General features: G+C 37.2%; 2 protein-coding genes across 3 annotated transcripts; both read right to left on the bottom strand.

Annotated features, from left to right (window-relative positions):
* Positions 1-259: 259 nt before the first annotated feature.
* LOC117617731 (cell death-related nuclease 4-like) lies at positions 260-8,822 on the bottom strand. The gene is made up of 5 exons (XM_034347239.1): positions 8,741-8,822; positions 8,524-8,606; positions 4,703-5,298; positions 1,860-2,035; positions 260-1,274 (listed from the first exon to the last, which is right to left on the bottom strand). The coding sequence occupies exons 2-5, from the start codon at positions 8,543-8,545 to the stop codon at positions 821-823; spliced, it is 1,248 nt and encodes a 415-aa protein (XP_034203130.1). The 5' UTR covers positions 8,546-8,606; positions 8,741-8,822; the 3' UTR covers positions 260-820.
* Positions 8,823-11,278: 2,456 nt separating this feature from the next.
* On the bottom strand, positions 11,279-17,122 carry LOC117620094 (probable protein arginine N-methyltransferase 3). Of its 2 annotated transcripts, none has more exons than XM_034350198.1 (7): positions 16,745-17,122; positions 15,242-15,799; positions 15,037-15,134; positions 13,623-13,701; positions 13,280-13,540; positions 12,984-13,151; positions 11,279-12,120 (listed from the first exon to the last, which is right to left on the bottom strand). In XM_034350198.1, exons 1-7 carry the CDS (start codon positions 17,021-17,023, stop codon positions 11,662-11,664), a joined length of 1,902 nt encoding a protein of 633 aa, XP_034206089.1. In that variant the 5' UTR covers positions 17,024-17,122; the 3' UTR covers positions 11,279-11,661. The 2 variants fall into 2 exon arrangements, with proteins under 2 accessions (XP_034206089.1, XP_034206090.1); XM_034350199.1 differs by having other exon boundaries at positions 12,984-13,141; positions 13,456-13,540; positions 16,745-17,106.
* Between the last annotated feature and the right edge of the window lie 9,077 nt (positions 17,123-26,199).

Raw genomic sequence — 26,199 nt, 5'->3', positions numbered from 1 at the left:
CTATCGACCATGCATCTGTTATTTAAACTGAAATTGCAGCTAAAACATGATTTACTTTGACCAACCAAATTAAACTAAAACAAGTTATTCATAACCTTGTGTCTGATTTTCTAATTTTTCTTCCATTGTGGCAGGTTAAAATGATATTTGACGTATTGGGAACACTAGGGATCTTTGTAATTTTGTTTTGTTTCTTTCATAAAAAATAAAAAAAATAAAAAAAATAATTCAATGCACGTAATAATGTCGAAAAGAAAAGAGAGAAACCAAACGTAAGTTGCAAGGGAATGGCCAAGTTTCTTTGGATTTTACATCAACTATGCCAATCAATCCATGGGCAATTCAAAACCATTCGGAATTAAGAATAGCAAGCAAACTGGGCACATCAACTCTACTGATTCCCATTAGAAATTTCATTAAGAAAACCAAGTCTCCCTATTTCATAGTTTATTTAAGATAATTTAGCATGCCTTGACCTCTAAGCATGCAGAAGCATCATCCTCCTAAATGACTACCCAATTCCTCACTCCCAAATTGTTCTCCTGTCAACATCAAGTCAGCTTTACAGGTTGAAGCTCTCCCTTCAGAGTACTTAAATGTTTGGCAGACATAATTTAGCAATTGAGCCAACTATTTATATCTATTCAGGGTTGAAACAGAAACCTCACCAAGCAGCTAAAAGCATGTTTGCTTCCGCTAGGAGACAATCCCTACTTCCATCCTTTCTCTTTTTTTCCTTTTTCTCTTTTTTACAGAAGATATTTTTAGAAAAAGCTTAGGATAAGATCTTGAAAGATCGTGAATCCTTTCTTACTTTCAATCATGGAGAAGACCATTCAAAGTAATGGCAGCGGGCACCTCTAGTGGCGGTCCAGTTCCCACAGCCAAAGAAGAAGCTCCCTTGCTTTGGACCTGGCTTCCGAACCATACCTCTGCTGCTCTTCACCCCACAGAAACAGATTGGGTGATGATACTGGAACAGAGGAATACTCATATCCTTCAGTTTCAGGGGGTGATGTGGCAGTGACAGGTGCTCTGAGGATTGCTTCAATGTCAATGGGCGATCAGCAGTCTGCCACACCAAAGAGTTTGTAATGGCGAATCTGAAGCCCCTACGCATAAGCAGAGAGAGTAGGCGAGCAGTGTTTTTCGCATCATCCAGGCCACAGTGAGCACGGCCCTGCCATGCCAAGCCTGCCATTTGAACTGCCTCCTTCAGGTTGCACCTAACACCACCGAAAACCTCCCGGAAAGGAACCTTTAGGTTGATCCATCTATCAAGAGAAGATCAAGAGGACAATATGAGGACAATATGAGAACATTTATATGATATGATTTCCGTATATGTTAAAGGGGAGCTGAATTCTCCACTCCCATTTTCTCCACTTACACTCCCTTTTGCTTTTTAATACCTTTTAATCAATTTTGTTCTTTCTCCTTCCTATTCTATCCTTACCCTACATTAATTTCTTTTTTACTCCAGTTTTATATTATTTCTTTTTCTTTATACTTAATTTTCTAACTTACAATCCATTTTCAGTATTAAAGGGGAAAACAAAACTTAATTTCTTACTCGATTAATGGAAAAAAAAAAATACTGAAAATGGAGTGCAAGTTGGAAAATTAAGTATAAAGAAAAATAACTAAAATAAAAGTGAAGTAAAAAGAAATTAATGTAGGGTAAGAGTAGAATAGGAAAGAGAAGGAACAAAATTGATTAAAAAGTATTAAAAAGAAAAAGGGAGTGTAAGTGGATAAAAGGGGAGTGGGGAAATCATATCCTAAATAAATGTAGTATTCTATTTATTACACAATTAAGTCCAACGAACAATAGCTTATTTTATCTGTGCATTTCTCACCTGTTAAAATAAGGAGGCTTTCGAATTTTCTTGAATCGACACTCAGATTCCAACATAACCCGACAGTCCCAGTTTGACCATGTCACAACAGCAAAGTTGGTGTTCTTTATTCCCTTCTTCTCAAGCCATTTGTCATGCCTAAGAAGGGCCTCGCTTAAGGTAACTCCTCTATCCACCTGCCAATAATACCCAATTCAGCAACAAATGAATTTAAAGGCTCACAATAAATAAAGAAAGAGCAAGATTCATATTACTGAGAGAGAAAGAACACCAGAAACCATTCGTAGACACATATAAAGTGTACATGAACAACACAATCTAATCTTGTTCTGTTCTATCACCAAATAAAGTTGCAAATTTTCATAGCATTACATCCAGCATTCAAAGACTAGTGATTAACCTGCCAGTACAACACTTGATTCACTCAGTAATATGTGTTGTACAAGTGTGTTGTACTGGCACTACTTTACACACATACTGTGCCAGTACAATACACTTGTACAAATGAAAATATAAACCACAATTGTCCTGAACAATAACTAACTATAACTTCATACAAACTTCACTTTCAGAACCAAACCCACAAAATCTCTATGCTGGAGGGGTATTCCTGCATTTTACCTTTGGGAGGGAGAAACATAAGAAATCCTCAAAATTAACGTGAAACCATTTATTTATTATTATCTTTAAAATGGAAACCCCCGCATCCTTTAACACTGAAAATGAGAAAATGTGCTTAGTTCCACAGGTCTTAATACCACAGAATCTATAATTAACCACCGGTCTTAATACCACATCAACTAACATATCATGTCAAGTTTTTCAGAATGGTCTAAGGAATATACTTTTTTCCTACCACCTGACCATTTTCCAATCTCATCCAGGACATCACCAAATTCACTTTCTGGTATAAGCACCAGTAAAACCATAAGTGCACGGTGCACCCAAGCAAGAGATAAAGCATGCCTTTTTCACAAAAATTTAATTAAACATGTCACAGTCAAAGAAATATTCTTCTATAAACTGAAAGAACAGCTCCTCCACAAAATTTAAGATGAGAAGCGATAACAAAAAGCTCAAGTCAATGGAGTAATCAAAAGCTGAAAACTCGGGAAATCGTACGAAACTACAAATTAACAAAAGAAGAAAGAGAAAGGCAAGTACACAAGACATTTTCCAGTTTCGTTGGGTAAGAAAAAAATGTAGCCCAGTTAATGAGACTCCATGCGAACCCTCCATACCCCACTTCTGGAGACTATTTCCCTTACAGAACCCAATGGAGCAATTGTACCATTATGTCAAGGCTCGCACACTGTTGGGTGGGAGAGTAAAAATGATGTACACTTGCACAAAAATTAAAAACTCAAAACCCATAGCCCAATGCTAGACACACTAAAACATGGTCCAAGAAGAGCGATTCAAAATATTAATTAAGCTACAATATGCATAAAGAACCAACAAACAAGACCGGTGCTAGTCAGAGTGAAGTAGGTCTAAAGAGAAGTGATCTGTATCCTTTCTATAGTTTTTTTTTTTTTTTTTTTTTAAGTGACTAGATGAAGCTAGAGTCCTGTGTTACAATATGCTATTGTACTTTGCACCAACCAATGGACCCCTACCTAAATAAAAATTAATACATAGGTTTTTATTGTCATGCTGAATAGGATTACAAATGACTTCAGAAGAGTAGTCCCAAATCCTATGAGAAAAAGCAGCTTCCCCTTCCTGTCTTGTTATTCTGAAGAGAAGAATCTTCAGCTAGAGACAGCAATCAGGAAGCAGAAAGATACAATCCTTCTTACAAGCTGTTTATCACAGCTTTTTGGATAGAAAATCAAATTTGAAACCAATAATAGATTTAAGGTGTGTTTTGGCTGTATATATAAAATATATAAAAAATTCACTCATTTTGATTTTGAACCATTTACTCCACACGAGCTACTAAAAAAGACACAAATTTACTATTTTTGTTTTTCTTACGTGAACTTTATCAGCAAAATTCAACTTTCCCAGCACCTCTAGAAAGACCACCAATAACAAGAAGACAACCCTTAGCCCTTCTAGTTATATTTAAACCCAATTAAGCTGTAGAACATAACGCTCATCACATTTTTTGTAAATCTCCATGTACCCTCCATGCCAGTTACTCTGTTTCAGTCCCCAACCACGCAGTACCTACAGACACATGTGCTCAAGTCTTTTGCAGCTAAAGGATGCACATTTCCAAACATCGTTGCATATAATCTGGCCATGCAGCTACGGTGAGAACTACAATCTATCCTCTATCACCAATTAGATGATCCAACACTTATGCAGTAGATGAACCTATAGGATTTATCTTCACAATGACTATAAGGTTCAAAGTAATCAGCAATTTGTTATGACCCAACTTCTTCCAGGCTTGAACTTGTATGTGTAACTAAATACCAAAAAAAGAAACAAACAAAACAGAACAAAACAAATTGGCATGAAAACAGGAAAATCCATCTCAACCAATATTAAGCAAAATCATGCCGTGCCCGTAGCATATAATATTATAAAGAGCCACCAACCTTCTACATTGTACAACCCACAACATTAAACCAAAAAACTGGAGAAGGATCATAGCGCATGTCATTAAGTACCCCAACTGAGGTTGAAATTAAGGACAATAACAGTTCTACCAAGCATAGATGGAACTACAGTTTTACAGTACTTATTGAACCGACAAAAGGCCATAAAAATACTCAACCAACATTTCCATTTTTGACAGTCACAAATGTAGCAACATTGAGTATACTAAGCAATCTACAAAGTGTTTCCTTCCAAAGGATGAATAAAAGCAAGTCAAGTGTAGGACGAACCTGAATTTGCTGGATTCCTGTCAGATCCTTGCAGAAATCACTCAGGAGCTGGTTGCAGGTTGGCCGCACATAAGTCTGAAAACATGCTTCCAGTTGGCCTGTCACACTACTCACTATCACAGATGGAAACTCGATTATCTCTTGAGGATGGGGATTTCTATCCTTATCGCAGGTAGCCTCAAAGTCTATTACCACAAAATACTGAAAATCTTGGAACTGGAACTCATTTGGGTAACTTTGAGCAAACATATTGAGTGGGACATAGTTAAATCGATTTTCCACAGGAAAGGGATGAAACTGGCTCTCAAAAGCATTTATCTGGCACTGTTGCACCTTTTGGGAGTCAAAATGGAAGGTTGACCAGTATCCAAAATCATGATGGTAGGTAGGTTTGTTGTGACATTCAGTTGGAGGTTCAAGAAATTCACCGCCCACAGGACGGTCTGGCTCAGCAACATCCCCACCTGGGTGAGTACTAATATCATCTTTATGCTCTGCAAATCCTTCAATGGGATTCCCATTACATTGGAGGTTGTAAGGGAATCCCTTGTTGTGGAGGCATTTTAAGGAAGCCTCGCAGTTCCTTTGCATATTTTCTGCAACAGGAAAGAAATAAACTTAGAAGAAACACAAATACCAAGTTATTGAACATTCCACACTGGCATAAACCATGATAGATCAAACACCAAAGAATAAACAAGAGTTTTTAAGAGTTTCCAGAAGAACGTGCATTACCCACAGAATTAAAGCATATATAATGTAAATTAGACATGTTATACATTTTTGTGCACATAAGTGGTAGAAATGATGTATAAGTCCAATACAAAGTGACTCTAGTATTTTATTTTATTTTTAAATCCCAAAAAAAAAAGGAGAAATTGCAAATCATGTGTTTGATGCAATAGGTTAATTTGGTGACCAATCACCATCAACAAACCCAAGAACAGAATGTCCAATATGTTGGAATAAGGCCGTGAGAAACCTATTCTTATGAGTTTTGATCCACTCTATCAAATGCTAAATCTTCAATTAGAACATAGAACATGTTATACCTCATTGCCTCAAACTCCTTTGCCTTTTCATTTTAGACGGAAACTGTAAAATTTTGAGCTACCTTTGGCAAATGCCAAGAACAACTTTTACTCATTGCCTGACAAAATGAGAAGAATTCAAACTGCACAAGTTGCAGGAAAAAAGGAGAAAATTAGGTTCGCTAACTTCCAACTTTCAATGTCTGGAAAACAGATAAGGGAAAGGGAGGGGGATTGTGTTTGGAAAAAACAACTCAATCTCCCATGAAGTCTACCCTTTCCTTTTCTTGCTCCTTGGTATTTCCTATGTTACACCTAGTTTCAGTATTAAATTTTCTGGCCGGGTATACTTCTACAGAAAAAATTTGCCCATCAAAGGAGTTTGGTTTTCATAGAAACTGGAGTGTTCTACAATGGCAAATTTTGTTTGTTGTGGAGAACTTGAACAAAATAAAGTAGAAAAATGAAGGGAAAAAAAACACATGAAGGCAGAGCATAAAGCAATCTATCGGAGTGATCATATTGGGCAGGACTCAGGGATATACAAAGCTTTCTAAATCCCTAAACCCTGAACCCTAGGTTTCTTAATTAAACTAAAGAAAGGGCATAAACATTAATTTTCTTTCATTTCTGTTTATCTTTTTTTATTTTTTTTTTATTTTTTATAAATAAATCGTACATCGACTGCATGGTGGAACCCACACCTGAGGGAAGCAATCAATTGGAGCGATCATATTGAGAGTGGGACTTCTCAGGGCACTATATTCCATGGTTTCTCTAAGTCTCTAAATTGCAGTTCCTGGATTTTTCAAAAAAAAGAGAAGGGAAAAAAAAAAAAAAAAAAAAAGATTAAAAATCAATTTGCATCCATTTCCTTTTGTGTTTTTAAATTAATAGTAAGCAGCTAAATGATGGAGGCTTCTCTTTCCCGTCCTCATGAACCCACCCATAGGATTATCACACTTCTGTTCAATAAAGGGAATAAGCAACATTTGCTATAAGGAATCTCTCAACCACTTCCTGGGTATTTCGGCTGCAATTCTTTTTTCTGAGTTACTGAACTTTCACTTAACAGGGCTGAAAAAGGACTATGTCAAAACCAACTGGCCCAAATATAGGGAAAAGTGAAATGGTTATTAAAATCTTGAAAGGCAAGGCCTGGGTGGCTACTACACATTGGTCAAGAGAAAGATAGAAGAAAAGTAGTGAGTACTTCCTAAGCTAGATACAAATTTTCAGTAAAATGTATAGATGAAAATAAATGGCCAGGAGCAAATTATAACATATATAGTAATATTTTCTAGCAAAATACATGGCATACCATGTTACCAGAATGCCAATTTGGACAGCACATTTAAACAAGACTCTACCTGATTAATGGTAAAGATTGAAAAACATGCCAAAAAGTTTGGCAAGAGAAAATCTCCCTATGTATGCAATATTTCTCCATGTTGATCTCCACCTTCCCCCACTAATATCATATAACTTTAAGATGGTGTAACTAAAAATGGGTGCAATTTGATTACAGAATCTAAGTAAACAAACTAATGCACAACAGGACACATGCTAATAATAAGATGCTACGAGGGCCCGTTTGGGACTGCTTCTATAGAAAGTAATCTGCTCATAAGCATTATTGTTAGAAGCGCTTTTGTTAGAAGAACATCAAAAATTTTGCTAAAAATTCAAGTGCTTCTCCAAAAAGTGCTTTTATAACCCACAATCACTTTTAAATTGTTCTACCAAATGCAGTCAGAAGCGGTTTTTGTTTGTCAAAAAGCGCTAAAGCCCTTTCAAAAGCACTCCAAAACAGGACCTTAGCTGCAGTTGGTGGGATTTCTAGTCCTAAACAGAAACAGTAAAGGCCTGTTTTCCCATTGGCTAGTTGGACAACACATTGCAGCATATAGGACCATGGTTAATTTTCTGCTATTGGAGGACATCAGCTACTTCTTCTAATGAGCATTAACTGATTGTAATCAGAATTTAGCAATTTCCACCTTATCTTCAAACTTTCAAAATACTTTCAAAAGAAAGTAGTTCACATTCAACATGTACAGGAGCTTCGAGGGATCAATGAAGTTTCAAGTTATTTTGTAGAGTCACCAGTTATACTGCTCATTCTTTAATAAACAATCTTAATACACTGAAAATATCAAATAAATAAATGGCAGGATCCTCTGTAAGATAGTACAGTTACACTTTAATGTATTAAAGGCTTTAACTCAAAATTCTCCCCCACATTGGAATTTAAGATAGACAACTGAATTGTACAATTACAACTGAAATTGAAGAAACCTACACCTAAAGATTTCTTTTTCATATATGAAAGATAAGATGAAAAGTTTCCGGTTTCTTTGATCCTAAATTTTTTTCAAGCACAGCACAGCCTTGGCATCTCAATTCTACACTGCAATCAAAAACCCACATCCCCTACACAATCTGCTACCACATTCATCTCCCAATGGATATAGAGGCTACAATCATCTACACGGTCCCAACAGATAGCATACCTCATCATCAAAAGACTTCTCCTTTACCCTCTTGCACCCCTATTGCATCTAATCGAGCTAAATTACATTACATAACACCAAACATACTGCTCCCAAACACTCAAAAAATACAAAAAGATTAAAACCCAACATAAAATAAAAACTTATAACATAATTCGCCATCCAAAAGAAACCGACCATAACAATCTTACTGTGAATTAAACCAGTAACTGTGAGATCAAATTTTGCAAAGAGTACAAGTTTAATCAATTTTCCCTTTGAACAAAAAATATCGAACCTGTTTGTTCAAGGGCCATCATGATCTTTTGTATAGTTGAGATCCCCCAGTAAGTACATCAGATCTTCCTCTACAATTCCCACCTGCACATATCACACCCCCAATATACAATTAAAACAACAATTAAAATAACCCCAAAAACATATTCAATCAAACCCAAAAACAAATTCACCCAAAAAATAAAAATAAAAATAAAAAATCGAGAGAGAAATAGGACCTGGTTAGATTAGAGAGAGAGCGAGAAGGTGGAGTTGTGAAAAATAAGGTGGTCTTTTATATAATACTTGGGCGCAGTTGTGAAGACGGAAAGTATTGAGGGGAGGATTGGGCCCCACGTAAGTAAGAAACGACTGACAAACGCATTGCATCAGAAGGTGCCACGTGTTATCTGCAGTGAGGTCCGTTAGGTGTTTGGCGCGCCCCTAGATATTTTGTGTGAGTGCACAGCAGAGGAAAAATCAGAGTTGAGTGGGGTTCTCCACCGTTGGATTTGCTTACTTTTCTGAGGCCATGTGGATTGCTTGACAATGACTTACTTGAAAATCTTTGGGTATTTAAGGTGGGACCTCTTTTAGATAAACCAGTTTCTATGTGGCAGTTTCATTTCATCCTCCAAAGTTGCATTTAAATAAACTATATTTTACTTCAACAGAAAATATAAATAAATAACTAGCTCTTCCAGTCCAAAATTATAAAATAAATCCTGGAATACTCTGCCAAATCTTAGAAGAAAAAAAATAAAATACTTTATCGTGTGTTTGGATGAGGAAATCTAACCAATCTCAAAGTCGCTTCCCAATTAGTTCATAATCATTTGTCAAGAAATTAGATTGGTCAATACATATATTGAGAAAAAAAAAATTAAAAATACTATTAGAATTGTAGAAAAACTATTGTTAGAATCCAATTTTTTTCTTAAAGAGGCCCATTCATTTGTGGTGTGTGTCCCAAAACTAAGTGTAATGTTTACACAATAATAAGTTTATTTATTTTATTTGTTTTATTAAGTTTTTAATTATACTCAAACGCTCACCTCTTCCCACAACCCACTCTTCTTCCAACAACCCACCCACTTGAAAAAATTTATGTCAAGACATGTTTCTTTCTAATTTATACTAGAGCACATAAAACCCTTTTTATTTTAGGAGTTGTATATTGAAGTTAAGTTTTCTCAAGGTTAAAAGTCATTTTTGTCCCTGTACTTTACCATCCTGTTTGGTTCACCGAATGGATTTGAGAGGAAATCATTTTCCATGTCATTTCCCAAGGAATGGGAATGAAAGATTCCTTTCCCACGTTTGGTAATGTCGGGAAAGTAACCAGGAGATTTCACTTTGTTTCATTTCTCATGTTTGTTTTGAGTAGAAATGGAAAATGAAGTTTGTATAATTTTCCAATTATACCCATATTAAATCAAATAAAAAAAGAATGCATTTAATGATACGTTGTAATTATAAATTGTTCATAGGGACAAAATAGTCATGAAAATTGTGCATTAATGTTGGCTCGTTTTCCCAAACTTTCCCATGATGAGGGAAAACAAAACCCAAGTTAAGAGGAAGGCTTCACTTTCCCTCTTACTTTCCCATGTGTCAGACAACCATTTCCTATGCATGGACTTACCAAATATGGGAAAGCAATTGAATTCCCATTCCCAAGCCTCCTTTCCCATGAACCAAACGGGGTCTTAAGGTTTCTGTAGTTTTCATTTGATCAAATTTTCTACTTTCAAGTCTCAAAGTTCCTAACCTCCAATCTTGAATAAAAAGTTGTGCGACTTTTTAGTCTTAATCTCTTGCCTTCTGTTTTTGGGAATTTGGGTTCATGAGAAGAGGTTTGGGCAATGCATGGAATTGGGGTAGGAGTTTGATAATAGAAAGAGATAGGGGAAAAGGTGGTTGTGGAGCGAGGGAGCAAAATGTTGGGTTGGGAAGGGGAGGTTGGAGGGGAGAAGGTGGTTGGGGGGTGGCTATAGGGTGGGGAGTGTGTTGGGTCGGGAGGGGAAAGAGGGATGGGAGAATGTGGTTGTGGAGTGGTTGGGAGGGATTGTAAGATTGGACTGAAATGCTCCTTCATGTAAACAGAAATTGAGGAATGTCCTTGAATTACTTGGAATTCAAACTACATGGAGGATAAAAGTGGTAAATTACCGAAACAAAAAATGCCTTCTTGCTATTTCTTAACTTCCCTCTAAATATTTGCTAAAAAAACTCATTTACAACTCATTAAAGAAGCTCTTAATCATTGGGAACTCCGGCGGCAGAGAACTTTCAAGGCTTTTGACTCGAGGTAACTCTTTCCATAAAAGTGTTTGCTAAATTGTTTCATACTTAGGGCCAGTTTGGCATTGCTGTGCTGTGAAAATAATCGCTGTCAGATTTGCTGTGAGAGAAATCAACTGTGAGAGAAAGCGGTTTGGGGTTTGGTAAAATTTTTATCAAAAGTGTTGTTGGTATTGATTTTACGTGTAATTAGAAAATGATTGCGGCATAATCATTAAACTCAGCGCCTCTTCAAAACTGATTCCTGCATAATCAGAAAATGAAAGCACATCATTAGCTGTTTTCCCTTATAGCTTTCTCTCACAGCAATTTTTAATAATAAATGATTTTCTCACAATTTACCAAACGGGTTGGGCTTATCAAAATTTTTTAAAAATCACTTATCACCCCAAATAAGTAATGCCAAACTGGCACTTATTACATTGAAAATAGATTATAGATTATAAATCAAGGAATTATCCTAAATATTCTAGTTAACTGCTAACGAAGTTCACTACAACATAAAACCAACAGCAAGGCTGCAGGCAGGATACACTGAAGCGAATTGAAACCGTATCCCTTTAGAAGAGCTCAAATGTTAAGGCATAACTGATTGTCTGTTTTACACTATTGAACAAGATATGCAAACCATAATACAAGCTACAAAAATCTCCAGAAGAAAAATCAAAGTTAAACAATCCAATGATGGAAACCTAATCCACCATAGCAGCCAAAACGGAAGATTTCAAGTGGGCTGATCATAGGTCTGGATCATTAGACTAATGTCGACTACTATGTTGCACAGGCCAACTGTGTTTCCCACAATCAGGATCAACTCCAGCACGGGCAATCAGGATTCCAAATTTTGATCATTACGCTAACCTAGATTAAAAATTTGCACAGGCCAGTTTCGTTTCCGACTGTGAGCATCAACTCCAGCAGTTTCTAAGGAAATGTCAATGTTACGATGTTGAGAAGCCCGAGCAATGCTTATGCGCAGAGGAATCCTCACAGCAGGACAAGCTTCAGTGCCAACCGCTGCTGATTTGTCAATGTTAGATTTTCCTGATGTCACAGCAATTGGTTCCTTGAATGTCAAGATTGTTTGCAACCAGTGCGTTTTGGGAGTATATGGGGATGTGGACAGAACAGCTGGCATTTCTTTGCAGAACCTGCTGGTAAAACCAGTCTCAAACCACAACACAACTCCAAAACACCAGGTTGTTTCAGATTTCAAATCAGTTAAGCTGCCGGCTGCACCACCCAAGTTTGGTTCCAACTCAACATTTGCAGTAAAATCGACTTCATCCGGCTTCATTGTCACCAAGTCAAAGCTCTGCGAAACAAAAGCGAGGAAAATCATTGTCCATGTGATTGAGTCACTGGTATTCTTATACAGTCCACACCACATTCTATTTGACGTAAAATCTTTAACTTCATATATTCCCAAAAATTGAAGCTCAAATTAAAAAAATAATAATAATATCTCAGCCTTGTACATTCATGAGATGATCCAAATTTGGATGCTAAAAAAAATCACAAGAGCAAAGATTTCTCTAGATTAAATATTCAGCATAAATAAAAACTAAATCTTTAGGTGGATTTTTCCCTCTTACCTATGTTTATCCTAAATCTTGTATACTTAAGTTTTGATCTATGATTATCATCAAGGCTTGGGTGCTAGCCACTGCCATATTCTGCATTTTCTTTCTTCATTTATAGTCATACTAACAATGTGTGACAAGATAAAAGCTAGTAATTTGTCGCAGACAACAGTGCACAAATTTAAAACGAAAACTAAGAATGCCAACCAATTGAGAATAATTTGAAATTGCAAAAAAATAATAAATAATTCAGATCCAGAAAATAATCCAAACTTAGAACATGGAGTTCCAATGTGATTTATCAATTATTTATGGTTGTCTTTGAATAAGTAGTCAGATTCTCTTTCTAGTTTTGGTATCTTATTATAGGCATCAAACCTTCCTTTCCTTATCAAAAGATGCTTCATCATACAACAGACATGAATATAATGAACACGACAAAAAAGATGAGCACGAAGAAAAATTGAGTATCATGGAGTGGGTGGAGCACACAAAGAGGGACTGATCCCCATCACAAAGTCATGTATCCAACACCAATTGAAGACCCAATAGATTATGTGCATATCTCAAAATTTAATAACAGCATAACACCAACCTGGAGAACAGCAGCACTGGTCACTAAACCATGATCATCCACGGAATCTACAAAAGGGATTTTGGAAGCACCTTCAAAAAGCTCCTTGCCAACACAGGACATGTTGAAACCATACACATTTTCCCAAAATGGAAGACTAGTAGCTCCTTTTCCAAATCCTGCAACAAACTAACCCAAAAAAAAAGGAAAAGATTAAAAGCAATGTAAAGGAAAACAAAAGGAAAAAGCAACCCTAAGAGCCACATTTGAAGAAGAATGAGAAGGACTTCAGAGACAGGAGGCTAGAGAGAACTCACAATAGTTGCTGTGTCAGGGAGAATGGCACCACCAGGTTTCAACCACTGATCCCGTGCAAAAAGCACTGAACTGAGCATTGTCTCATAAAGTAGGCAATACCCCATCCATTCACTCACTAACACATCAACGCTATGAGGTTGAATTAGTCTGGATTTATCAAGCTCCTCAACCATACCTTGAACCACTTCTATTACCCCAGTGCCATGGTTAGTACTATCACCAGGGCTGTTACTCCACAAAAGACCATTATCTTTCGCTATCTGCAATTAAATATACCAATGATGTACTTGCAACAAACTCTGATAGGACATGTAGAAGCAGATTTAAGAGGGCAAAATTTACCTGAGTTGCCACAGCAGCCATCTTCTCGCTTGCTTCAACAGCAAATACTTTTGAAGCCCCTGCTTGGGCTGCAAAGAGACTATCAGGAGAAGAAGAAAAAAAATTAGAGAAGCATTATACGTTGTCCAGTAATGCAACATTGATAATAAACATCATAATTACAGCTTTTACAGATTAATATTTGAAGGCTGAAATTAATATCTGTAGGCTGGCTATTGACTGACAGTCGTATTTTTCCTTAGGAAAAGTTGGCAATTCTATGCAAGTATGCAAGACAACAAGTAAATGGCTCAACCACATCAATGTTGAATTGATTGATAATACAAAGTAACAGTAGCTAGTTAACAAGCCATACAGTCACTAGCATCTTTCAACTACTCAATAATTTGAAGTGTTTAAACTGAAACCATAGTATTCATATACATTAAAATGCAAAAACCTTCTAATATAATCTGTCTCCAGAGATACTTTAGATTGGATCCTGGGAACATTTAAAACAATCTCTACATCAGCTGCAAGAGCCAAGCCAATACAGGGCTCTGCAACCCATTTTCATTAGATAAACACATACGATAAAAAAAAAAGTATCCTACAAAGTCAAACTTACATATGTTATTGACAGGGCCACAAAACTTTTTCCTTTTCCAAGGTTTCTGCCCCTTTTCTTCTTTCCTTCACTTTTTAAATATTGCCTAAGGAGACGGTCCTAGCAATTATTATTCCATGTTAAAGTTTTTCCTAAAGTACATGTTCAACTGACCAAATCAAAGAAGTTAGAGTTTCCAGTCATTACTAGTGTTCAAATGCAACAAAAAATCATATCATTAACAAGATTCATGAGCAATACAGTAAATCAAGAAACATTATCACCTCAATAGAACAAACAAAGACAGAGCATTAATAAAAATCCATAACATCCCTAGTGACAAAACAAGCTTTAAGGAATAATCTCATGTCAATTTTCTTTTTGCTTTTAAATGAATCCAATATAAAATTATAATGTTCTACCAAATTACAGAAGTATTAACAAATACAAAGACATGCTTTCCCCTTACACGGGACAAGGTCCTCATTTTCCATGAATTAATAAGTACCTTCCAACCAAAGTCATCCCTCTTTCTTGCTAACATTCCCATGGTACTCCAATTAATATCATGATGAAATTATCAAAAGGTTTTCACATGATCCGTGCACACACGAACATACAAAGTGAACATTCCAAGCTCAACAATAACAACAATTTCGAAAAGTAAAACTACTAGAAATGTTACAACATGGATACAGGAAGTGAACATCAGAGTGTTTTTCACAATATTGTCAATTGGCACTGGGATCAGATCCATAATAAGTAAAGAATCACAAAGAACCAAGTAATTGTTACTTTCATAAGAAAGCAACTAGCATGTGGTCTCACCTTAGTATACCTGTGCCACAACCTACATCCATCACGACAGCACTCTTTAGGAGAGAGGGATTCTTTAAAATAGCTTGTCTATAAGCATCCATTCTTACCTGCACAATGACAATACACGAGTCTAAATAACAACAAAATACCAAAATAGTTACACGTTTTCAGTTCAAACTTTCTTCTGCCAATAACCTCAAGATTAATTGAATACCTTATCACTGATCATCTCTCTGTGAATGCCAAATGAACTGTAAGCGCCAAAATAATCATCATTGATATTCTTGACATCCTTTGAACCATGATTTGGAATATATGCTCTTAGTTTATTTTCTTTTGTCTTTCTGCCAGCTGACTCAACATGTTCTCCTGAATCCATACCATTGATAGTCACCTTCCCGGGAGAATCCTCATTGTTTGAGTAGCCATTGGATGATGAAGCAACATTGCTTTTCCCACTTTCATAAGAGGTATCAAAATCAATCGCAATCTTTTCCACGTGAATATCATGATCAATGCATATCTCTTCAAAATGCCTCAAATCACTCATAAGTTCCTCCTTGTCAACTACTGCAGTGTAGTCATCTTCACCTTCTTCATCTTCACCAAAACTATACAATACCGAATCATCTTGCAAGAAAGGTTTAAGATATTCATCATTATCCCACAGAGGTGTAACGTCTTTGAAATTGACTGTTTCATGCAAATGATTCTGTAGATCTTGGTTGGACTGACAAGTTAGCCCGCAACTCCAACATCTATTTTCCACAACCTGGAAACAAATTAAACAAGCGGAAATGTTAGAAATTATTTATGTTATTTGTAATTCAATAAACGTTGGTTCCTATGTTTTAGGAAATCAGTTGGGTTCTACCTATTCAATAGGGGTGTTCTAGTTGTGGGATAAGTCTGTTAGTATTGGTAGTAGTGGGAGACCTCTGTTAGTATTGGTAGTAGTGGGATGTTTAGTTGTTCCTTCTTTATCTGAGTCAATTATTTTGTACCTGTTATTTAAGCTGTGTTTCAGTCAATGAGAATTTACTTCAGTTCAACAAAAGCTCTCTATCTCTTGTCATTTGTGTTTCCTAAATTATCAACAGAAAATAAGAAACTAATAACTCCAAAACTATAACATGAAGGAAAACATTTTGCTCTGCAAATTAACATTCAAATTCCTAAGACAGAACAATAAGCCATCATGCAGCCGGAAAACAAAAAGTAGACACCACATAGCAACAAATGAAAGAAAAATAATAAACTTAACAAAAGAATAAAAATTCTTTTAAGATAATATATTAAACGCAACAATCAATACAAACTCAGCAAACTACTACTATTTGTTTGGGCATTTCGTGTTGCCGATCCTCTTAAGCCATCACTGTAGAGAATAAGGATTCAAAGATTGTTCTTTCTCACCCGTTTTTAATTCATATCCTAACAACCGAAATCATTTAAATTATTTTATTGTAGATAAAGTACCAAATTTTCCATTTTGGACATTTCTTAGCATTTTCAGCCGAAGAAACTATATGATGAAATTGAATTCTAAAAAACTTTCTGACGAAAAAAGAAAACGAAAGAGAAAAGAATTACTCAAACAACTCTCATCCCATCACCACTTCCATATGAAATTACAGTAAAAAAAACACTCCATTTTTCTATTGAAATTTGATCTCTTTTTCATTTCCTTTCTTTATATCTCAGCTCAGTCACTGACCTGAGAGCGAACGAAGTTAATGAGCTTGAAGGAGCCGTAGAAATTCAGACCCAGCGCTTTCCGAATGGCGCGAAAATCGAAATGGTGGGTCGAACTGCAGTGGTCGAAGAAGTCATCGCACGAACTGTACCTGAAGTCACAGAAGAAACACAGGAAGTCTGGGCCCTCTTCTTCTTCTTCTTCTTTTGCATCCCAATCGTTCCAGTCTTGGAGCTCTTCGGATTCTTCATCATCGTCATCTGTGAATGTGGGTTCGTATTCGGTACCGTTCTTTGCCATGGAGTAACTTGAGAGAAAGGCGGGACTGAAATGCGTTTCGTCACTTTGAAGCAGCCTTAAACCCTTTAAACCCTAAGAATGATAAAATGGGTTTTTGAATGTTTTTAAATAAAACAATAACTCTAACAATCAAATTTCAGCTGTCCTTTACCAATCTTGCGTCACCACAATGCATCACACTTGGGAGAGTCAAACGGACCGGGCTAAGAAAGGAAGGCTCAACACGGTGCGACCCGCATATTTGGACCGGCGGAAATGAGATAATTCAGTCCAATAGGCTAAGATGGCACGATAATCGTCGTGGGCCATGCGGGCCCAAAGTCTAAAAGGTTTGCCCGTTTTAAGCTCATCTATTAAATTATATTTGTTTCAAAGAAAAATAATACATAATATTTTTATATTTATATCTTAAATTCAAGTAATTTTTTTTTCTAATAATGTATATTAAAATTTAATTTTTACTCTATAAATAAAATAATAATTTTTTTAAAAGCTTCAATTGTATTTAAATCTCTTCAAATAAAGTTATTGGCATTTTTTTTAACAAATAATAAATCTTGTTAGCATATTCATAATTTGACTCTAAGAAAAATCGTACTTCTGAACTTCTCATAAATAGGTGTTACTTCAAATTTCTATTATAATTTAACTAAGTCAAAATTGAAATTATGATCTCGAATTCGCCACTTGAGCAACATAACCCACTTGTTTCCCCTCCACCCCTTAATAAGAGCAGGTCTAGCGGAAGGGCCCAGCCCGAGGCGAGGGGAAAAAAAAAAATGGCGTTCCACCACGTAGCTCAGGCCCGGGGGGGTGTGGGACCCACCAACTAGGGCCAGCCCGAAGGCGAGACGAGCCCGAGCTCCAGTCATCGATCGCTGACGTCAGCTCCAACGGGAAGAAGCCACGTGTCGCCTCCCAAGCCCTCCGATCAGCATTTCCGAATCCATCCTACGGCTGAGTTTTTTTGGGCAATAAAAATATGAAAAAAAATCGTAAATTTTTTTTTAAAATTCTAAAAAATTCTGATTTTTTTTTCTATAAATACCTATAAATACCCTTCACTTTCAACACCAATCCTCATACATTTCATTATACTTCTACTATTATTCACTATTTACTCAACATTTTCCTCTTTTTCATCTAGTATTTTGATTTCATATTTTTATGGCTTCTTCTATCGAAACCGGAGGGGCTTGGAGCACCATGGAAGATGTTTCCTTGTGTGAGGCTTGGCTCCAAATTTGTCATTGTCCCGTGTCCGGCAATGAGATGAAATTTTTTCATATGTGGAAAAAAATTCATGCCGAATTTTGTGAAAAAATTCCGGGGTCTACTCGTACGGAGATGGCATTATCCAGTAGGTGGAAAATTCTCAATAAAGAGTTGGAAAAATGGAGAGCTGCCCTAGCAAAAGCGATGGACAACTATAGAAGCGGGGAAAATCGTACTAACGAGGTAAGTATTTTATAATTTTTGTTTTATTAAGTTTAATCTCCTAATATATATATTTTGTTAATATTGCTTGCATTTTCAATATTTTGTTAATATTTCTTGCAATTTAAATATTTTGTTAATATTTCTTGCATTTTCAATATTTTGTTAATATTTCTTGCATTTTCAATATGTTGTTAATATTTCTTGCATTTCCACTTGTTTCTTAATTTTCTTGCACTTCTAATTTATTTGTAAGGTTAATTGCATTTCTATTATTATTTTTTTGTTACTTGCATATCCAATATATTTTAACTATTTATTGCATTTCCAAATTTTTAAATAGATGATTCAAACACAAATGTGGTTCGGTGCAACCGGGGGTGGCAAAAAAAGTTTCAACCATCATGAATGTTGGGAGGTGGTAAAATATTGCAAACGCTTCATAATTATTCCGACGGGTCTGGAGGTTGTGTTAAACGAGACGCCACTCCATGATTCAATGACATCGGATTCACTTCTCGATTCTCCTATGAGTCAAGACTCACCCATCGAAAAGGAGCCGATGCTCATTGGCCGAAAGGCCGCAAAGGCAAAGAAAGCGGGTAAATCAAGCAATAATAATTCACAATTTTTGGAGGAAATTGGAAGGCAAAACGACATAAGAATAGAAATGGAGCAAAAACGCCAAGATAACGAGTTGGCCCTTCAAGCTGAGTATGCACGAGAAAGGGAGTATTTGAGCAAAAAAGATATGGACAAGACGGATCGGGAAACCATGGCGATGGATACAAGTCATATGTCCCCTGAAACAAAACAATTTTGGAAGCTAGAACGAAGGGATGTTATGAGAAGAAGACTTTTCCGGGATGATGGGCCTAGCAACACGGATTGGTTAAATGATGGAAACCATTAAATTAGTTAGCATACCTTTTATGTATTTGTATTTTTCATGTTTTCTATTAAAGTTGTTGTAATTCATGTATTTTATTTTAGTAGTAGTAATTTTTAATGACTTGTATTAGATTTCTTTATTTAATAAACAAAGCATTCAATAAATTACCTTTTTATTCAACATATTCCATACTTCAAACAAAACAAAATTAAAATAAAAAAAAATACAAACAAGGCACAATAATAATAACAAACCACAACCAAACCATAATAAATAAAAATACAACACAACCTAACCAAAACTAAATAAAACATAACCAAAGCATCTATGCTCCATCGTTCATCTTCATTGCCTTTCACTGCCCATAGATGCTCCATCAAGTGAACTTGACGCATTTCATGAATATACGAAGATTGCATCTCTGTATATCGATCTATCATTCGGGTCATCAAATGACCATCCCTCACCAACGGTTCCAGCTCAAACGGTTCTCCACTTGGCCCCATGGGTCTTTCATATATCCGTGTCAAGGCCGTGTTCATTGGATCCGGTTCGTAGACCTCTAAAGCATCATAATCGTACTCATCCTCCACAATCATATTATGGAGGATGATGCAAGTCATCATAATGCTTCTGAGGATCTCCTCATCAAACATACGGGCCGCACCTCGAATAATCAACCACCGAGCTTGAATGATGCCAAAACACCTTTCGACATCTTTTCTGTATCCCTCTTGATAGGTAGTAAATAATTTTTGCTTCTGGGATCGGGGATTCGGAATGGATTTGACAAAAGTTGTCCACCTCGGGCAGATGCCGTCAGCTGGATAATATCCCGTCTGGTATATTGTATTGTTGACTTGATAGGTGACATTGGGGCCCTGGCCACTCAATACATCGTTGAAGACAGGAGATTGATGTAATAACCCAAAACAAAATATCTAAAAAGTAACAAAATATCTCAAAAGAATGATTAATATCTTCTAGCAAAAAGACAATTTTGCCCTCACATTATTTAATAGAGAAAAGTTGACTTTTTGATCGGGAAAGAATTTGGCAATTCCACTTGCGCCGTTGCGTAGAGCACGACGAAACGAGTCCGTATACACGGAGTAGACCAGAATCAGAGTTGTAACGAAGAAAATACGATCAAAATACCGCGAAGGGCAAAATGGTAATTTGGTTAAAAAGTCAGATTTTTATCTCTTTCTCCCTTCTCTCTCCTCATTTCTCTCTCCTCTCTCTCTCCTCCCGATCGCGCGCTCCAGCCCGACCTCTCCTCCTTCTCGACGTCGCCCCGGCCGCCACAGGTCGAGCCGATCTCCGCCGTTGGTACCAAACTGACCACCACTCAACCGCCGTCCTTCCCCGACCCGTCGCAGCCCTTGCCGTGGCCGGAGCTCGCCGGAATCTGCCATTTTTGCCGATTTTCCAGTTCGAACTTTGAGCTCCTTGTTCTCCCTCAATTCTCCACCAAATCGATCGAGTAAGGTATGGTTTCTCAGTTATTTTTCGTGTTCTAACTGATGGATGTATGGGTTTCGATCGATTTTGGCTCTAGAACGTTCGATTTCAACTTGAAAATTGGCCGAAACTTCGGCAGCCGTGATCGGCCATTTCTGGCCACTTTTTGGGGTATGTCCAAGAACAAAAGTGACTCCAAATGGGGTGTTTTACCTAGGATAGGAATTTGGAGTCTTGGTTTCGAGTTTTTCCGGCAACCCATAATTGCTTTGGACACCCAAATCTGCCCGTGCGTGTGGTGGCCCGTGGGCAAGGGTGCTGGACTGATTCTGTGTAGTTTTGCGATCCTCGTGTCGTCACGAGCGCGTAGGATTTCGCGGATCTCGATTCGGAGTCCGTTTGGGCCCCGAACGGATTTTTCATATCGCGCAATCCTTGGGTGCATTGTCGTAAAATCGTTGGATCGCACTCAATTTTGGATATGTCGTTCTACATGATCTCAGGATCGTGTAGGATTTGACGGATTGCGAATCGGAGTCCCGGATACTCCGAAATCGTGAACCCTGGGGCTAGAGTTTGGATTTTAAGCGATAACGTGATTTTGGCCAATCCGACCGTCCGTTTCGGACCAAATTCGCGGAACATGGTTCCTTCTCTATGAGAAACCTTCAGGGAAGCCCAGATTGGCCATCGGAGATCGTGGACCCCACGAGTCCCGGATCGGCCGGTCTGGTGGTTTATCGCTTAGTAAGCTTCGGGTCTTCCAAAACCGATCTAAGTGTCTGAAAACCTAATGTGGGCATAGGAGTAACTTTAAAACGAGTGCACGTATGTCTAGGAGCCGGGGGCAGGGTGTTTAATGTAATTCTTTTATTCAGCAGTTTATTAATTTATTATTGATGGATAATCAGGCACCAGAGGTCCAGTCGACCCACAGGAGGGACCTTCGAAGGGTCCAGCTATCTCGGACCAACAGTGAGTGGACTTTCTTTCATAAATGATTTTATATAAATGAATTATATAAAAGATTTATATAAATGAGTTTGCATATTGATTTTATATAATTAAGTTTTATAAATGAGTTTATATGAGCAAATTTCATTATTTGATTTTGAATAAGTTTTATGGAATGCTTTCCTAGCATGATTAGTACAGTAACATTTCTATAAGTTTCTGCTGCTTAGTTACACATAACAGATATAGAAAAACAGAGTTTGAGGCTTATGTCAGATGAGATAGCAGCTTGATTCTAGACTGCAGTTATTGATTAGACTTTTCTGATAGTATTTTATTTTAGAACCACCACGTACCCATTTTTATTTGGTGATTACCCTCAGACGGACCGATGTCTACGGACATCCAGTCTGTTTACAGTTCAGTCAGTGCACTTGACTTTGCCTCACGAGTTTCGGGGACGCTCGGACCGTGAGTGCCAGGATTTGCTGCTCGGCAGACTTGGTGTCCCGAGACCTGCCAGGATTTGCTGCTCGGCTGACTCTGTGTCCCCGAGACCTGCCAGGATTGCGGATCAGGCTGACTACGGTCCCCTGCATTCTGCCAGAGCGGCTCGAGCTGACTTGGTGTCATCGAGACATGCCGGCAGATCAGGCTGACCATAGTCCCCTGTATCCTGCCAGTTTGCGGCTCGGATAGACTGCGTGTCGCCCGAGACCTGCCAGGGGAATTGACGGATTACAGGGGTACTTCTAGGTGGTAATTTTAAAGGAATTTCAGTGTTTTATGAAATTATTGTTTTCAGAAAATTTTATATCAGTTTTCTTGATGTTCGTGCCCGTTTCATATCTGTATATATATATATACATATACATATACCTGTTGATTTACATGCTTTATATATTTGACTACCGATGAACTTTAGGTTTACATACATAATTATTTTGACTACGGGGGTTATTATGTTTATAAACTGGTTTGAGAACATTATTTTTGTCCACTCACATTTTCGACTTGTTTTTCGCCCCCAGGCTGTAGAAGCGTGCAGGCATCCACCACCGGGCCACTCCCAGCTTCCGCACCGCCAAGAAACGTAGGATTTTATCGTAAAAGTTCTTGAAATCTTGTAAAGTAGTAGAAAATGCTCTGATATCTAATTTTAGTGGAAAACTTGAACTGGTGAATGTGAGATTGACTATTCTGGCAGTTGGTGAGGAGTTATTTGTTTGTTTAACAGGTGGAAGAATTTGGGTTTGGTCAAAATACAGGGGAGACTCTGCCGAATTTTCGGCAGGAGTCCAAAGAAAATTTTAAGAATAACCGTAGCAGGAAGGGTAAAATTGTCATTTGTGCCCGACAGTTGCTAGGTGTCGGACACGCACAGGGCTTGGTTCGAATTCCAAAATGGAATTGGGATCGGGTCCTGTCAATTGACTTGCACGTTGAGGTCATTTTGTGATCCTGCAACTCCAAAGAAGGCATGCCAAACCCATGTGTCGAAGCCAGCAACGGCTTTAAGAATGATACTTTTTTGGCCTTTTCTATTTCCATAATCACCTTGCCAGGCAGTTGGGCAATTCTTCCATTGCCAGTGCATGCAGTCGATGCTACCAATCATTCCTGGAAATCCTCGAGCTTCAGCTTTTTGTAGAAGCCGTTGGAGGTCCCTAGGAGTAGGTCTACGCAGGTAGTCCCTAGTGTACAGAGTTTCAACTGCTTGACAAAATCTTACCAAAGCCTCCAACGTAGTGGACTTCCCCATCCGGGCAATCTCATCCACCTGATCAGCAGATGCTCCATACGCCAACATTCGTATAACAGCTGTAAGCTTTTGCTCCGGAAGAAACCCCAAAACCCCAATAGCATCACACTTTTGAACAAAGTATGCATCATAATTGCAAATATCATGCATGACTTTATTGAACAAATGAGGTTGCATTCTAAATCGCCTTCGAAAATCAACATCATAATACAAAGAAGTTGGGATAAAATAATCTTCCAAAAGATTCTTACCCCAAGAATGCCTATGTCTTTTCACATTCCGGCGGCGGCCGACTTGTGAACCACGGCGGCGACCTTGGTTCTCTTCATCTTGCAAAGCCACTGCTATGAGAACTTGCTCATCGACTTGTCTCTGCAACTCATTGATTTCATCTGCTCTACGGTTTCTCTCATTTGTTTCTCGCTCTTGCCTCTCCAAGCATCTCCTAAATTCTTCCATTGAGAATGAATAAAGTATGAATTCTAAACTCTGATAAATGAAAATATAGAAAGATGTGGTGTGAGAGGTATGAGCTGAGCCTCTGGTTTTATAGAAAAATTTGGCAAGATAGACATGCCACGTGGCTTGATTTTATTGGATGAAAATCTTATCTGAAATTTGAAATTCATCCCAAATTTGAACCCTAATTTGTATGAAATTTGAATTTTGAAATTCATCCGAAATTTGAACCCAAATTTATCTGAAATTTGAACCCAAATTTATCTGAAATTTGAACCCAAATTCATTCGAAATTTGAACCCAAAAATTTATCTGAAATTTGAACTTTGAAATTCATCCGAAATTTGAATCCAAAAATCTTATCCGAAAATTTTATCTGATTATGAATAGTCTTGACACGTAGGAACCCGGAAATCTTATCTGAAAATATTACCCAAATTAATTATTTTCATTAAAAAATAGGGGGAAAAACAAAAAAATGAATAGTAATTGCCCTTAGCCATGGCAATGGGTGGAAACACAAAATACTATTTGCTTTTGTCCTTAGCCATGGCAATGGGTGGAAACACAAAATACTATTTGCAAGGGCAACCACTATTCACGTGAATAGTGGCTGCCCTAGCTCCACCCTTGCCATGGCTAAGGGTAAATGGGTGGAGTTGCTCTAACTACTAGACTTTCTCACGCTAACACTAGGACATGAATTCGTGCTCCCAAGGCCTCAGACTCCGTCATAACCATGAGGCCAAAAGAGTGACATTTTGGGCCAACCTAGTGACCCCCTGATCTGACCTAGCGATCACCAGACCCAACCCAACTCTAACTTGACTTGATGATCCCTAGGCTTGACCTAATGACCAGCAAATCCAACCTTATAACCAGTGAATTCATGTGATCGTTCATTCACCGCCAAAGTCGAAGGCTATCCACCACGTAACACTAATCGTGGTCCTGACGTACTCGAGATCAAGCTGCACTGCCCTCAACCCAATCTCAAATTCTGATTAAAGATCAAGTGGCTTGCCACCCTTGAATCATACACTCTTGGAAATCAAATCAAATGATTTTCTTTGTAAAAAAATACCCCTATAGATTGTAACTTTAAAATTCAATCAATACAAATATTTATTTTATACACGTATTCTAGTCTCATTTGTCGCATGAATTTTCGTGTTTACAACATGCATCTCTTAAATTTTTTTCAGAGAGCGTATCCCATATTTCAAAGTTCTCATTCTATTCTTATATTAATTTTTTTAATTAAAAAATTCTAAACATTCGCCTAGCCCTCTGTCACCTCCTCAAAAATACATAAAAACAAAAAAGATAAATAGATACAATAGAATATGAAATGAAATTTGTTACTAAATGGGGTTTTTTCTAATGTCTGGTCTAAGTTTTTTTGTTTTGTTTTGTTTTTTGCATTCTTTGTGCTACTAAATCAACTCAAAGACTTTTATCACTTTTTTGGGTACTAATATAATAGAAATCATGCTCGATTAGTACTAGAAAGTCCAACATCACCATTAGGTTTTTGCTTCTTTGGTGGCCTATAGAGAAAACTTGGAGGTTGTTTATGTACTTCAAGGCCTTTTTTTTTTTTTTTTTTGGACAAGCGATTGGAGGTGGAGTTTACATAAATATTTATTGGGTGTCTGGGGTTTCAAACCTCTGCCCAAATGGGTGGAGGTGAGAGCTCAACCAACTGAGTTATACCACAACGGCATGCCTTATTTGAGATACACCTTTGTAGGGCCCACTCACATTGTATTTCAATAATCTAAACCATCTATCTTGTAGATATTCGTTTAAAGATCATTTATGCAAAAAATAACTTAAATTTAAATTCATTTGACCGATCAATTAATGATTGTCATTTTAGTGCTTTCTTAAAACACTATGTTCGTCTATTTGGTTGGTCACAATTAGATGTCTTAATGATATTCGATTTGTTTAATTTTTGCAAGGAATATCTATGAATGAAGACTAGAACAATAGACTGTTCATGTCGTTGAAATAAAATTTGTAGTGGGCTTCAAAGGGTGTCCCTCAATAGAAGGGAACTTAAATAAAAAAAATTTATATTTTTAGCCAATGGAGAGGAGAGATTCAAATTATAAACTATTCAAATTATAAAATCTTCCGATATTGAGAAGAAAAATATCATTAACTAGATTTTTGATGTTAATGGAATATTTAACTTGGATA

This window comes from Prunus dulcis, chromosome 2 (assembly GCF_902201215.1).
Source record: "Prunus dulcis chromosome 2, ALMONDv2, whole genome shotgun sequence".
Classification (NCBI taxonomy): domain Eukaryota; kingdom Viridiplantae; phylum Streptophyta; class Magnoliopsida; order Rosales; family Rosaceae; genus Prunus; species Prunus dulcis.
The sequence above is the reverse complement of the archived record's forward strand: the minus strand, read 5'-3'. Positions and strand labels throughout refer to the sequence as shown.